At 41.6% G+C, this 15,737-nt stretch overlaps 1 protein-coding gene across 4 annotated transcripts in view; it reads right to left on the bottom strand.

Moving 5' to 3' along the window:
• DOCK3 (dedicator of cytokinesis 3) overlaps nucleotides 1–15,737 on the bottom strand; it is a 184,611-nt gene that overhangs the window by 68,193 nt on the left and 100,681 nt on the right. For 3 of the 4 annotated variants that reach the window (XM_066195814.1, XM_066195818.1, XM_066195816.1), the window contains exons 13-15: nucleotides 13,762–13,850; nucleotides 11,563–11,688; nucleotides 2,218–2,342 (exon numbers count right to left, since the gene is read on the bottom strand). In XM_066195814.1, coding sequence (XP_066051911.1) covers nucleotides 2,218–2,342; nucleotides 11,563–11,688; nucleotides 13,762–13,850 — 340 coding nt within the window. Of the gene's footprint in view, nucleotides 1–2,217; nucleotides 2,343–8,058; nucleotides 8,077–11,562; nucleotides 11,689–13,761; nucleotides 13,851–15,737 lie in introns of all 4 variants that reach the window. The other variant, XM_066195815.1, reaches the window with a different exon arrangement.

Here is a 15,737-nt window from a genome sequence, read left to right as displayed (position 1 = left end):
TTAGTTTCCATGAAGTTATACTACAACCTATAGTCTGAGGAGGGCAGACTGATAAATCTTTAATTCTAAATTGCGATCTGCAAAATACAAACATCAGACTAATCTCCAGACACCTGGTGACCCTGAGACCCAAGCAAGCAGGGGAATTAGAGGGCAGAGGCAGGGAAGAGAAGCTAAACTAGAAAAACGATCAGGAAATTTCTGTTGTTAAAGGTGTGCCTTGCAATTCATAGGCTATTCCTGCTACAGGAACAGAAAGAAGAAAGAAGTGAGAAATGCGCCAAAGGATTTTGTTTTTTTTTTAATTTTTCAGACATCTTGAAAGATACTAACAATTGAGTAAGACCGTTCTGAGAAGGAAATACTCATTTTCCTTTAGAACAGCACTACATTCTGGAGGCAATTTCACTCCTTTGAATAGGACTATTTCTGGATCAAGATACACTCAGCAGCAATGAGGAGCTGAGAAAATTCTCATTAATGCTGTGCATGGTTCTGCTAAGGGCTTCACAAAGGCACAATTCAGATTCAGATTGTGCTGCTGGTTGGGACAAGTTTAAGGATTTTCCTCTAAACTCAGGCCATTTCCTCCTGTCCTGTGTAACTCTGCACACAGTGTCTCTGTTCTCAGCTCTGCTCCAGAAAGGCTGTGGGGCAGGAATGGTGGGGGGTATTCCAGCCAGGAACAGGAACCAGGATTCCAACCAGGAATAGCAGTGCTCCAGGGTCAGTGAACTCTCAGGGTTCTGCCCACATCCACAGGCATCATGAAACACCAGGAACCAAAGATCTCCCAGACCAAGTGTCTTTGCTGCTTTGACTGCAACTACACAGAGGAGCAATACCATAAAAACAGGGACAGTTTTAAATATGTGGCCTAAATTTTAAAACCCCACAAACATCCTTTATATGTAAAGTCTCTCCTTTATGGCAAATCCTAGAATGATTTGGGTTGGAAAGGAATTTAAAGCTCTTCTTGTTCCAAGCCCCTGCCATGGGCAAGGGACACCTTCCACCAGACCAGGTTGCTCAGAGTTCCATCCAGCTTGGCCTTGAGCACGTCTAGGGATCAGGCAGCCACAGCTTCTCAGGACAATCTGTTTACCCGAATTTTTCTAATTGGACTGACCACCCTTCACACTGTTTGTGCCATGCCTGTCCCACTCTCCCACGTAAAGCCCCAATGTACTTTGCAATCTTAATAACAGGCAAAGACAATGAAAAACCAACTCCATCTCCTGAATGACCACTCCAACCAAAATCACCGAAGTTAAGACTGATAATGTCTAGAAATTATCTGGCTTTTGCGTGTAATCATCAGGCACCATTAGCATTTGAAGATGCTGATATTGCAGTTTGAGGGACTTCTCTTTGTCCTCGGCAGACTGAAATCAACTGATGATTTAAACTTTGCCACTCAGTTCGAAAAGCTTAGGCAGAGAAGGAATCTGATCTTCCTGGAGCAGCTCTGAGCACAAACGAGTTCCTTACAAGAAATACACTTTACTTTTAATGAAACCACAAGCAGTTGGAGTAATGAAAGCTCTCCTTTCAATTAAAACCAGAATATTGTGGCAATGTATTTGGTACACACTTTTAGGTGTTTAGATTCTCCACTGGAATGGCTACAGAGCCCATTTTATTGCAGTGGATGTAAAAGAAAAAGGGAGGGGGAAGTTATTTTTGATTGCTGCTTATGCTGAAATACTTCCTGTTTACTCCTCTATATTCACAACCTCCCACCCACCTCCTTGTCTTCAATAAAACTTCAGATAAAAGAACAGAGGAGGTAAAACAGGAAACATAAACAATCCCCATCCCCAGGTGGAATGGAGCCAACCCAGGGTGAAATTTTATTCCACGTTATTTTCCAGAACTACATTCAGTACTGTGACCCAACAACTCAGATTTAGAAGTCTTCCTTGGAATCACATTTCATCGTGTTGTATGACACACATTTAATTTTAGATGTGCCATATACTCCTCAGTTCTGATTACAGTTACTCTAATTTTTTTTTACTTTAGCCACTGACATCACATTTGGAAATCATGCAGGCTTTACAGTTGATGAGTATTTTCTCCAAGTCTTCTATCCCCATATAAGGGAAGTGTTCCAAATCCTTGAAGATTTATAACTGACCAAAATATCAGACTCTGGAACAAGAGGATGTGTCCCTGCAGGAAGCACCTAAGGCTCCCAGGGAAAGGAGCACTTACCTTCAGGATTTCCCCATCGGCATAGAGCACGTACATGGTCACCTCGATGTTCTTCTGCACACTTTTGCCGCCCCTTTCAAAGTCCCCCTTCTCCAGGGTCAGGTACAGGTCATTCCGGATGTCACCTGCAGGGACAGAGCGCAGCCACAGCCTTAAACTCCACAGGGGACACCGGGGGCTGTCCCAGTTCCATTCTGCAAATCGTTCTCTGTGTTCTGCAAGACGATGGCTGATGCCCAAATCATTCCAAGCAGCAAGTTAATTGTTAATAAGGATGAACAGTTTAATATCAGTGCAGAAAATCAGACCGTTGTTAGTAATGCCTTTAATAATGTGAATTCAGAATCAAGACTGGTTTTAAGTATGTAAGTGGGGAAGGGAAAAAACACCTCTTACTGCTATGCTATGCCTCATTAGCTGAGCTGGAAGTGTCAGGCTGAGCCTGACTAAACGTCCTTAGCTTCAGTCTTCCTATTTCCAATATATTTTATAAAAAATAAGTATTTTTGTGATGATCAGAATAACATTATGTTCAGTTAGCCTTTCAAGTATTTTCTATATTTTTGTAATTTCCTTTTATCATAAGAATAAAATAAAAGCAGCCTTTTTGGGAACTTGATCACAATTCAGTTCAGCTGGATTAGGAAGGAATTATAAATGTAACTTTTGCTCGATTTCTGGCTGGCCTCTGGTATCCATATGCATGGCTATATGAAAGCAGGCAGCATGGACACGTGCCAGCTTCTCACTACGTCATTCTCAGGAGCTTTCAGACCAAATTACTAGATTCAGAAATAGAAATGCTTGAGTCTCAGTATCTTGTTATCCTGAATTTCACAGACTCTACCTCACTTGGTTTGGTTTTATTTTAGAATCTGATTCAAAACTAATGTGGTCAGTTCTAAGGCCTACACCAAAAGGACAGCAGGTAACACCTATTTTTTCCTCTAAGATTTAGTTACTGACACCATTTTATGATGGCTCACACTTAACACTTCTTTTTATCTACTTGCCAGAAAGGCAAACATACTAAAGGGCAATATATAAAAATACAACACCCCTCAAATTAAAAAAAAAAAAAAACAAAAAACCAACAACAACAAAAAAAAACCACCAAAAAAACCCCCCCAAAAAACCAATGCAAACCAAACAGACAAAAACCCCCACCAAAAACCCAAACAGACAAACAAAAAACCAACCAAAAAAACCCAACCAAAAAAAATTTAAACCCTTTCAAGGCAAGTATTTTGTTAATCAGCCCCAAGGCACTAAATAACAAAGTAATGGAACAAAGCAGAGACTCCTTCAATGTCTGACTTCTTCCACTTGGAGAAGCTGATGCAGTTAAATCTCTCTATTAATCAGAAGCACAATGAAATAAGGCAGCATTTGCTTTCAGGCACTGAGGGACATCCTTTTGTGCCCCTCAAAGCAGCACTTCAAATTCTTCCTGAAGTCTAAAACCCCACAGAACTTGTTCCTTCATCTACTATAGGGAGAAACAATAGGAGCTTTCAGTCCTGCCTTTGCTTTCCATTTTATTTCTGGAGATAAGTACAACCCTTTCAGCATGGAAAATCCAGCTCTGTGGCTGCCATCAGTGTTTCCTGGTAGGAACTCCCTGTGGATGGGAATCTGTGCAGAACGTGCTCCCTCTCCTGCAAGGCGGTGCTGGGAACACCTCCCAGCCAGAGGCTGAGCTGCCAGGGGGCATCAACCAAGAAAAGATGACAGCAAGAGCTTGGTGAAAGACCTGGGATATTGGATCTGGTTTGGCTTACCAAAGCACAGCATCAAATGCAACAATCCACGAGCCACAGCAGAGAAAATTAACTGAGGGTTCAAAATCAAGCTGAGATAGCTCTATCCTGATTATAGGGATATCAAGGGAATACAAAATTCATCACAGAATCTGGTTTAAGCTGGGCCTTTTGTTTTGAAAATGCTCCTGCTTAACAGGCTCCATCCCTTTTGCTCAGCAATTTGCACAGTTAGGAAAAAAAGTTTCAATTGGTATGCTGTAAATCTTAATAGAAATTAATTGTACTCACTATAATTAGCATTTTGGAGCTTCCTACTTATGACCTCTTTTCTGGAAGGCAGTCTGGCTACACAAAGTGCAATGTCAGATAGCAAATCATTTTCCAGCCTAAATTAAAGGCAGCATTAGGTTATATATAGCATCTTATCTTCTATTAAGCTTAACAGGAGGGATATTACTCCACTAATTAAAAAAAAAAAAAAAAAAAAGCCTTTGGGGTGGGGTGTAGAGGGACCTTAAAATCAGTAGATTTGCATAAAAATTAAGGAAAAAGATGGGAAAAAATAGTGAAATATAACAGTGCATCTTCTCCTGTAAAAATAGTCTAATTGGATCTTCAAAAAATACAAAAGGTCACTACATACAGTAAAAACAGGAAATAAATCAATGTAACAAATACAAAAAGCAGTTAACCATCAGGCAGGGTGATTACTTTGGCGGAAATCACCTTTCTACAAGGAGCAATCTCCTTTTCCTAACATACCCTGAGGCCTCACACGCCTTTTGTTTTTCTCCATTTGCTTGTGATTTTGAGGGATTTGAGCTCTGATACCCCAACGGGCAGCAGAACCCAGAGCAAATGCTTGAGCACAGAGCAGCTTGTTGCAAACCCCTGCTCTGAGTGTGGAGGGGCAGAGAGAAAGCTCAGTGCCCTGTGGGGCTGGGCACGGGACAGCACCATGGTGGCATCAGCAGGACTGGCCTGGGCAGCTCCAGCCCAGAGCCAGGAACCTGGGCACATGGCTTGGCTGGATTAATTCCATTGGAAAGAGACAAAGAGAGAAATAATGAACTTTATTTTAAGATGTCAGACCTTTCATGCAAATGACTGCACAAACAGCCCTGTGCTTGTGACAGCAAATCCTGCATTTTGGGGGAAAATCAGGCTGGTACCTTAGCTTGGACCAGAGGCTTCAGGCCTTCCCAAACAGCAGCACAGAGCAAAAATCTGGGTGAGCTGTGACCTCCCATCCTCAGAACAGGAATAAAAAGGGCTACAAGGCCAGTGGGCCACGAGTATTTATAGAGCAAAGCCTGCTGATGTCGTTTGAAGCTGAGGTCTCTGTGCTGGAGATCTGTCAAGGATGAACTGAAAACCTCACAAGAGTTTTCAGAATGGGAGTTGTTCCAAAGCCCATCTCTCCACAATTGTTTTCCAGTTAAAAACAAAAGTAAACTTCTTTTTAGCATAATCCATGCAGTTTTTATAGACGTGGTTACTGACATTAATTCCATATCAAATGCCTTGAAAGACAGTATTTTCCACTATAACATTAAAAAATCATTTTCTCGTGTTATGGGGCTCTTCCTTTATCAACTCCCTTCATCTTTATTGAGGTTTTGGTTTTCTGTTTTAACCTATTTATGAAGCCCAATGTCCAACATACAGTTGTTTAAATTATAAATCATAAATTATAGCCTGGGGAGGTTCGCTTGTATCCTTTCTTATATCATCTGAAACTATTTTAATGGCAACGGGGGCAAAAAGGAGCAGTGGAAAAGAATACATGAGCCAAATATTGATTATGTATTTGCAGTATAAAGGAATGTATTGGAAGACTTCCAACCAATTTTTTATCATTTACAAGACTTAATAACCTGAAGCAGCCCAACAGCCACTCCTTGTCTAGTCTCCAGCAGAAGAAATGGGAGTTTATCCTGACAGGGTGTGTAGGTTTTCAACTGGAAGACTGACCAGTTACTTGTACTGCAAAACAGTAACCATTTACAGGAACTGTCTGCATTCAATCAAACACTTTTTATTCAGGGATCCTAAAGATTTTGGACACTGAGGACAGGAATGGTCCCTGCTTTGTGCAGAAGAATACTGTATCAAAAAAAGGTACATTATTCACAGAAGTTTCTGCAGGAGAAAGAGACATAAATTTCTGATCACTCAGTTCTAACAACTTCTTCTGAGCTGTCAACGTTTTGTGACTTTGTGGACATGTAATACATCCCTGCAAGCTGGGGAAAAGTGGCAGATCCCAGAAGTCTGCGTGCGTAGGTCTAGTTTCAACTAAGTAAAATAGCTATTTATGCAGAGAATATTGGATTTTTTTAAGATGAAAGTTTAGTCTTCCACAATTTAGGCAGCCAAGGGAAAAAACCCCAGAATATTAGTGTTTAGGTCTATTTTTATGAAATTGCTGAGCTGGTCCCTATCACTTAGGGCCCCACACGTGATGCACTGTCTGCTGGACTCTCTAACACCCCTAGGTTTGGCATCTCTTCAAAAATAGTGGCATTTCACAGAGGAGTGAACGGACAGAAAAGACAATCAGGGTATCTTCCACAATGGATTCTGAAGAAAATCCAAACTAGTGCATTTATGTCCCACCTATAAATGACCAACCAGAACAAACCAGCACCACCCCACTGACCTGAACCAAGTCACAGCAGCTCAAACTGAGGACCTGGGCCAGCAAGGAAGCGCTTTGAAGCAAATGATAAAGTGTAGATACTTCTGTTCATGTGCAGTGCTATCACAGGTTCCGGTTGTATTTGTCTGAGCTCCTTGCAGGGGAACTGCTCTGCTTCCTGAGACTCTCACATTATCCTGGACATTCCCTTTCTGGATGGCTCTTCCCTGAAGCTGCTGCTTTGGAGGGGGGTCCCTGATCTCAAACAGCAAAACTCCACCCTCGCCCGGGGCTGCAGCTGCCTCCAGTGCAAACACAGCTACCTGCAAATTACAGGGACTTCAGCACAGCTGAGGCTGGCAGGAGCAGCTTTGTGCTCATCACATCACTCCTGCAGACCAAAGGGACAAGGACAAAGTGGCCAAGGGTCTCCAGCACCCCTGTCCTGCTGTCTGTTTGCAGTCTCATCCTCCCACTCTGTGATTCTCCCTGGCTTTAGCAATGACATCCCCTGTGACAGCCCTGTGAAACCCCTCCACATTCCCACTGCATTCCTGGCACAATCCCACACTCTGGGGTCACATTCCATCCATTTCAGCAGCTCGCTTCTCTGCCCCTTCACCAGCCAGGCAGCAGGGGTTTTTTAAGGCCTATATTCTTGAAATAGCTACAGTGAGAGCAACTATTAACATAATTGTGAGCAATATTAAAGCAGCAAGGGGAAACAAAGCTTTTATCTGCTGCCTCTATGGCAAATTAAATTAGCTTTTTTTTTTCTCTAAAGAGAACATTATGCAAGTTTAACTCCGTGTGTTTCTCCAGCTTTCACTGAGCAGAACACAATTGTTTCAAAGAAAAGGGACAAGCAATACTTATTAGGTTATTTGCTACCCATTGTTTGACTTCTATGTATAGAAAAGAATTTATACAATGCCCTTTTTAAATGCAGTGATTTCCCTGGAATAGTTGCCTTTCAGTAGCAGGAAGTTGTTTTTAGTCCTTTTTGTCTCCTCCAACTTCCCACTTCCACAAGTTTATTTATGACAATAATACTTTTTATTCTCTCTGCAGATATTTTTTGGTGATAATTATTACATAATTATGTCTTTTGGTCTCATTAACACTCTTGGCATGAACATTCTGAGAATGGTTGATGGATTTTACCTTGTCCTTCCCTCAATGTGTTTTGCCACGACTCTGTGCTCTCTGACTGAACAGATACTGAGATGTTTCTCACTGATTCACCTGTCACAGTTACTAAATTTGCCTGAAACCCTGCGGTATGAAGAGAGACAAAGACTCCACCTCCCTGTTACCAAAGTTTCCCTGTGATGTTATGATTTGCTGTCTTTATCAATCCCAACATTCCATGGAAGATATGAAAATGGAAAAAAAGCAAGCAAAAAGCAGACATTACACAGAAAAACAGAAACTTACACCCAACAATCTTCATCTCTGCATCAGAAACAAAGGGGAGAGAATAAAGGGAAAGGAACAGGAGAGAAGCCAGGAAATTAAGACAAGGAGAGAGAAAAAAGAGAAAGAAACATCACTCACGAGTCAGAGATGAAGCATGCACTTTTCATCAGAGGATCAAAGGAAAAGACAGAATACTTATCAGCACATGGGCAAGGGGAGGGATGTCCTTGGGGGACTGACAAACACCAAGCCTGTGCAACAGATTTCTGCACAGCAAGTTCTGCACAAAGCTCAGCTGCAATCCCCAAGGAGCAGCACAGGCCTCATTGCTCTCAGCTCTGGGAAAGGTAAAATTGGCAGGATCAGACGCATGGCCTTAAACCCAGGAGCAATTTAGAAAAGGAACAAAAAAAACCGAACCATGAACGAACAAAACCCCACCATAACTTCTTCAGGAGGCTGGTTTGACCAAATTTTCCAAAAAAAGATAACTGAAGTCTTTATGATGCTCTTGTCAGATCACAACACAATAGGAAGCGAAGAACATTTTATCTTTACAAAAGAAGGCAGGAAGGGTTGTTGAAGAATATTAAGCTTGTTCTGCATAACCATGCAAGATACAAACCCATAAAGACCAGTTTCACTTTGTTTCTTAATGATGACCAGCTACCACTGATGTTGCTCCTATCTGAGGGACAGAAAAAGAGGGCTTGATACAGGGAGCTAATGCTACAGTTTGGATAGCAAAAAGGGATAGGAAAACAGTAATGAGACACAGCTACAGAATTTTAATAGTAAAAAAGTGCACATGTGAAAGGATTTCCTGTTAAAATTAAAACATCCAAACTTAAAACAAACAAAAAAAAAGTTGAAATGCTAGAGCTATTTACTTTCTTCACAATAGATTTCTTGGTTCAGCAGAATGATCGGTGCTTTTTTAAAAAGTACCAGGTGACATAGCCTCGATTAATTTAATCATAAAAAACATTTTTACACTGTCCTGAAAAATCTGCATCCTCTTGCAAGATACAAGTCATGAACTCTCTGTGCTGTTCTCTGGAAGAGGAAACCCTGTGTTAAATGACGAACAGTTCTGAAGCAAAGCAAGGGAGAGCTGGTTTGACAAAGATTATTAAAGCAGCAGACGTGGCTGAGAACTGCTGATGTGCATGACAGCCTTCAGGCCTTTGGTTGGGGTTTTTTTTTGTTTCTTTTTTTGGTCATCTGTGTCTCCAGTGAATTATTTTTCAACTTTAGACAATACTCATAAAGCTAAGGAAGAGTGCTTGGCCCTGGCTGTAGAAACAAAAGCACAAAGTCAATTGACAGACAGTCCTTGTTCATGTAGCTGGGCTAATCCATCTGAAAGGTAACAGAACTCAAATGTTCTATCCTGGATGTCAGGCAAGCAAAATCCCCAGCTGGATTTGTTGTTTTAAAAGCAAGCAACAGGCAACTATCTGCTGTCACTTGAGTACGTCAAACATCCTTTGATTTCCAAAAAACCCTGATTAGTAATTAGACTGAACACTGTTTGCTGCATCAGTGGAGTTCCATTACATTTCAATCTCTTAATTCTCCAGAGATTTCATTATTCTGGAGAACACCCAAGATAGTGAAAGGCTTTGTTTGGAGCCCCATTCATGACTATCCCTCTCTTCACAGCTCCCCTCTGCTCTGGCAATGTCCTCATTTATAACTACAGTGAAAGTTCATTCACCCTTGCTCAGCTGCTTTGCTTTTCTTACTCGGTGCTTGCAGACATGTACAAACTGCCTTTCCTCACAAACAGAAGCATTATTCTTACAATGCCTAAAGCTTTGCATCGAAACTCAATATATGAAAACCTCTTGTAGCACACCGGGAATCAAGGAGAAGTTCTGTGCCCTAGAGAGGCAGGAAGCATTTAATAGCAGAATGGTGATCCTTTCACACATTTGTTTCTACCAATCAGCATTTTGGCCTTACATGTATGTGTGTGTGTATATAAATATGTATATGAGTCCAATTCCAAACAGGTAATCATCTTAAAACCCCAGTGTCTTCCCCAAAAAGAACTGTGGTTCTCACAAAGAGGATCTGGAAATTTGGATTAGCTGCAATGAACGGAGAATTTTAAAAGCTTAGGGCAGGAGCACTTTTTGTATGAGCACTGCCGACCTGCTTGCTCAAGCCCTGGCCCAAAGCAGCAAATACAGGGGACACACTGTGCACTTTCCAGTGGGACCAGGGCCCAGAAAACAAACAAACAAAATTACTCAGGGGAACACTGAGGACACAAAGCTGCTCCTTCAGCTTCAGCGGCCTGAAGCACCTGATGTACAGCTTTATCCACAGAAATGGAGGATCAAGCAGTTCTTGCAGGAGAATCAATTCCCTTGCACAGGTGTGTAAATGTGACACATCCAGCTGTGATCTCAATTACAGATCACCTTGCAGCTGCTGTGTCTGTACCTCAGCCTGCAGTAATTCATCTTTTCCGTATTTGAATGCTTTGGGTTTTGCCTGGAACTGCTATAAGGTCACTGAGAACCAAAACTTATAACTGGCTTTATAGCCCACATCTTCTGCTGCTCTGTCACCACCATTTTCAGTAAATACACCTGTTGTTCTAAATCCTTTGACTCTTCAGTTTCTAGAAATGCTTCCCACCTACTCTCTATTGTACTGTGGTTTTTGAAGAGCTTCCATAACGAGGCTACTTCTGGTACTGATGTCTCACTGCAGCCCTTCGAGTAATAAAATCTGATGCTTTTCCCATTATGCTTTCACCAAATCTCCCATGTCTGTAAAGTCATCCTTCTTGCTCATCACAGCAATGAAGCAATTGTTCAAATGCTGCTAATTAGCAAACCCATTTCTTACCACACTGCGAAAGTCAAGCCACTGTAACACCAGGTTTCATGTGGTTGCATGACTGCCCACATTCTGGGCTCTTCTCTAAATGAACTCTTAGCTGTGCTGGGGCTGCCAAGCCAAAAAACATCTCCAGCTGCTGCTCCAGAGGTGAGGAGCAGAGGAAGCACAGCAGGGCTGCAGCCAAGACACTGCACGGACCAGCTGCTCTGTGAGGCCAGAGGGAAAATCCAACCAGGTCTGCACCTTCTCGGCTTCTCCTTACAAAAGGATCACATGAACTCAAAAACATCAAGGTTGCAAAGTGGAAACTCATTTTTTTCCAGGATTTGGATTGTTGGGAAGTAGAAATTTCATGCATTTAAAAAGAAACGTCTCTATTCCGAGTGTACAAGAGGGATATTAAGTGGCCGGGGTCGTGGGGAATATCAGTGCAATCTTTCCAGATCCCCTTCTATCCACGTGATTTTAACACCTTCTATCACTGTAATGTCTGTTCCTGACAATGTTTTAGCATTTGCCTCTCCAAATCTGGCATTTACTGATAAATAAGACAACTTTGTTATGAATATCACTCAAGTAAAGTGACCCATCCCAGTGTCACTTGATTGGGAGAGTATGAGAAAAGAATAACCAATATTTCCAGCTTGGAGCTGTTCTGTTTACCTGGCATTATAACATCAGGAAACCCCAGCTTCCTGGTGACAGAAACGCCTCTGTTAAAGATCATGGGGTTTTCCCTTCGGATCTGCTCCATGTCACCACGAAGAAGCTGAAGAGATATTATAAGTCCTGGAAAAAAACCAAAGAGGTTCATTGTTTCTGACCTAAGAATTAGATTCTGTGTGTACAAAGCATGCAGGTAAACTAATGTTTTGCTCCACAGTTAATTTAATACAATATATAAACACAGAGTTTTTTTCTCCCTTCGAGTAATTGAAAATTGAAATAGAGGAAACAAAACTGTTATAAGGGATCAGTTAAGAACACAGAATTATATTAAAATACAATTACTAACAGTCAGAACACTTAATTTTGAAGACATGTCCCAGGCTACAGAAAGTACTTCCATTATTTCTATTCCTCACATGCAGCAGGTACGAGCATGTATGAGCAACGCCACCTCTGTCTGAGGGACCACCAACCACACAAAGCTCTGGAACATCTCCAAAGTGCCTTTAATCCTGCTTTATGCCATGAAAAAACCTTAAATCTTGAAGTGTATCTGTTCCACTCATTTCTTTAACTGCTTCATAGAGGGATGCTGATTTTAATGAAATTCCCAGCAGTTCCTCAACATGTTTGAGGAGTTTGAACTGGCCAAACTGATTCCAGCAACCAGCTCTGTGGTTCAGTGTATCATCTGAACAGCTGGACTAGGAATAATTACACACTTAATCTCAGTCCAGCTGTTTTCTCTACTTGCTTTGAATTTACAACATAGGAGAGTGTACTGGTAAAATTATGAAGTCCAGCATTATCATACAAAAAAACCCACCAGGACTGAGCTCAGCCATTCAAGCCCAGTCTCACTTGCTGAGCACACTACCAGCTCCACATGTCCAGGAGAATTACTTGCACAGAGCAATTGCCCACATGCTTTATCTCCTGCAGTGTCACTTGGTCCAGAGTTCTTGTTGTCCTCTCTGTTCACAGCCCAGAACAACACACACCAAACCAAACCCTGCCTTGGATGCACATTTTTGCACAAGCCATTCACAGTCCTGCTCTTTCCTAAGCTCAATATCTGGGCTTTGTGACCAATATTTAGTCACCATTTTCTCTGACAAGTTACCAGGGGAACAAAAGCAGGAGTATTGTGTACCACCCACTTCCTGCCTTCTCCCCTTGAAATCATTTTCAAGCCTGTTGTTTGGCTTTAGCCAAATTTGGCAAATAAGTACATACCCAGAGTACATGAAGATTGTATAAATTTAAAGAATTCTGGGGGTCGGGATGAAAAAATGAGCATAAACCCCTAAAATGAAGGAATAGGGAGGCTAAAAAAAACATGGACATGCAGCTGCCCAGCTGGGTAGGCAGGAGAGCACTGCAGGGAAAACACAGGCTCTGAAACCATGTCAAAAATCCAAACCCTTTGAATACCATGTATGAGGGTGCCTGTGTGTACAGAGGGTTTCACAGCCCATAAGAGACACGTTCATTAGAAATCAGCCTTGACCATTTTTGCCACTTACAGGAAAATTTGTTCCTTCTATATCCTTGCTTGATATTAAAAACAAACCAATGAAAAGAAATTTTAAAATCTCCAGGGTAAAAAGATGGGAGCAAATTTGGAAGTTCAGACATGCTGTTGCTCTAGTTTTCAATGGTATGAAGAACTTAGGAAGACCTTTTAATGATGACTAGAGGATAACTTTAACTGTAGCAGGAGGAGGAGCTGGGAATGAAACCAGCTTTACACACAGTAAAACTCCAAACCTCCAAAATGTTTTATTTGCTTATTGTTGTGCTTAATCTCTTCTATGGGAGTGTGCACTGCATATTCCACTACAGTGTCTCAACATGCAAACAAACAAAATTAAGAAAAATTGAGTATTTGGACTTCACCATGATTCAGGCACTTGGTAATGAATGCAGAACTGGCTGTAATGAAGCTGAACTGTATCCTATCAGCTGCTTCATTTGGAATGGGAGAGCAGTGATATCTCTGAATTAGCAACTACAGACATCATTACATGAGGTAAACAGATAAGACAGGATTTACTTTGCCTATTTATCTGTCATTAGCTACGAAAGGAAAACCTCGCATCTCAGTGAATTTCTCTGCTACAAATAAGCAGCTGTTTCCTAAAGGAGCTGTTCAGCTGCTGTTCTGACAGACAAGCACAGGGAGGTATTTACCATAGTTGGAGCTGGGGGCTGTGTATTTGGTGCTGGACTTGCGGATGATATTTTCATGGATCTGGCACCATTCGTTTTCATTGTTACACCTAAAACAAAAGAACTCTCATTCAGGTTAAATGCTTTCTCCTGAACCACCTCAGAACACGACAGTCAACCTTGCTGTAGAGAGAATATGAAAGCTTGTAGGGTTTGGATGGATGAGAGAGATACCACATAACTCTTATTTTTAGAAGTGGAAGGAAATAAAATGTTCTCTTATAGTGATGTCCTCTCAATGGACACCTTGGTGCTGGTGGTGACTCTTCCGTCATCAAAGCTGCCGTTCTACTCTTCACATTATGACAGAATGACGAAAGCTCTGGACATTCTATCTGAATTCTGTCTGTAGAAAATAAGTGCTACACTTCTGTTCAGGAACCAAAGCACAACATGCAGGAATTGAAGTGCTACTGAGACAGGAACCAAGGAAACCAGCCCCACAGGATGGGAGAGACTCGAAGTGCCACACTGGGGAGAAAAAGGCAGAGAACTGAAGTGACCCTCTTTATCAAGCTTTTACATGAAAGATGAGCCATATAATCTTCTCTCCTGCGAAAAAAACGGCACCTTTACCACAAAGACTACTATTGATTAAAAAAGAAAGGAGAAGCAGTATGTTGCTCAAGTCTAACTGCATTTTAAATACATCTGTGCCTTATTAAACCACGACAGCCAGATTCAATGATTCCCCATGAAGTCAGCAATTTTTAACTCAGCAGCAGTAGTGAATCTCATTTCTCCTGCAAAGCAATTGAATTAAACAATTTAATTAAACTTCTGTCCTATTGACTCTTAAACGTTAAAAAAACAAAACCAACTAATAGTCCAAGCTTTCAGCTCTTAGGAGTTTTGAGAAATAAATCACTTTCTTAAACTTCTCCAAGGATATTGCCATTTTTTCCCGTTTTTTACTTGAGGAGTACAACATGTCAGCACAGCCAGGGTAAGACACACGCCAGCTCCTGTGAAGACAGTGGGGATGTTTTTGTTTGCTGCATTATGTAACTGAAGAACAGCATGGCAGAAGGAATTCGGGCTATCTACAAGTAGGAGCTGGTAATTTCCTACAGCTTCAGTCTTGCAAAACTGTGTGCTGCCAAGAATAATGAGGTAACCCTCAAAGCCTGTGATGGCACAATGACTGACACCCCCAAATGTTCTTAGAACAGCAAAAGGAACAGAGACAACTTGGAATAAATGAGACACACAGGACACGTCACTTGCTCTACTGCCCACCTCCTGTAAGTACTTTGTCCCTTCTGGGAGGAGACACCAGTTCCCACGGAGTCACACAAAGCAGATCAGCATGAAGTGACCTTGCAGAATGGAATGCAATTTACCTTCACAGGATGGTAAATTGACTGTATTTGCACTCCCCAAAACAACCCCTCAAAACCAAAACACACAGAGCTAAGGCATTAATGGAGAGTACAAACCCCCTGCCAATAATTGTGGTGGTGTGAACTAATTCAGTGCTCATCGAGAAAAAAAAAATTATCTTCACATTGTCAACACATTAAAAGTCCTTTATCCTACTCCAAATAATATTCTCCTAAAAGTAGAGAGAGAACCTATAGCACAAACTCCATACCACCCTCCCTCCTCACAGTTCCAAACACATGTCTAACCTGTGGTGATTTTTTAGCTGCTCTACCAGCCTATGGAGCATAAGTTAAAATAGATTTCAGCCTCCAGTGACTTATGCCTGCAAATTAACCTGCAATCAAGCTATCCCAAAATCAACTGCAAAGGCAGCTTAAATTTGTACCAACTGCCAGTGGAAGCTGCACTTTGCATTTCCTGAGTGCCAGGAAGGAAGATCTCCCAGCTTTGACAGGCTGGCCTGGAAACACTTGCTTGGAATGTGTCTTACTGTGCTCGCATTTTACTTTGGCCAAATACCAAGCAAAGAATCTATTTCTCCTTTGAATAAG

This window comes from Chamaea fasciata, unplaced genomic scaffold, assembly GCF_029207755.1.
Source record: "Chamaea fasciata isolate MVZ Bird 193981 ecotype frontalis unplaced genomic scaffold, bChaFas1.0.hap1 SCAF_13, whole genome shotgun sequence".
Classification (NCBI taxonomy): Eukaryota; Metazoa; Chordata; class Aves; order Passeriformes; family Sylviidae; genus Chamaea; species Chamaea fasciata.
This window is presented reverse-complemented; position numbering and strand designations above follow the sequence as displayed.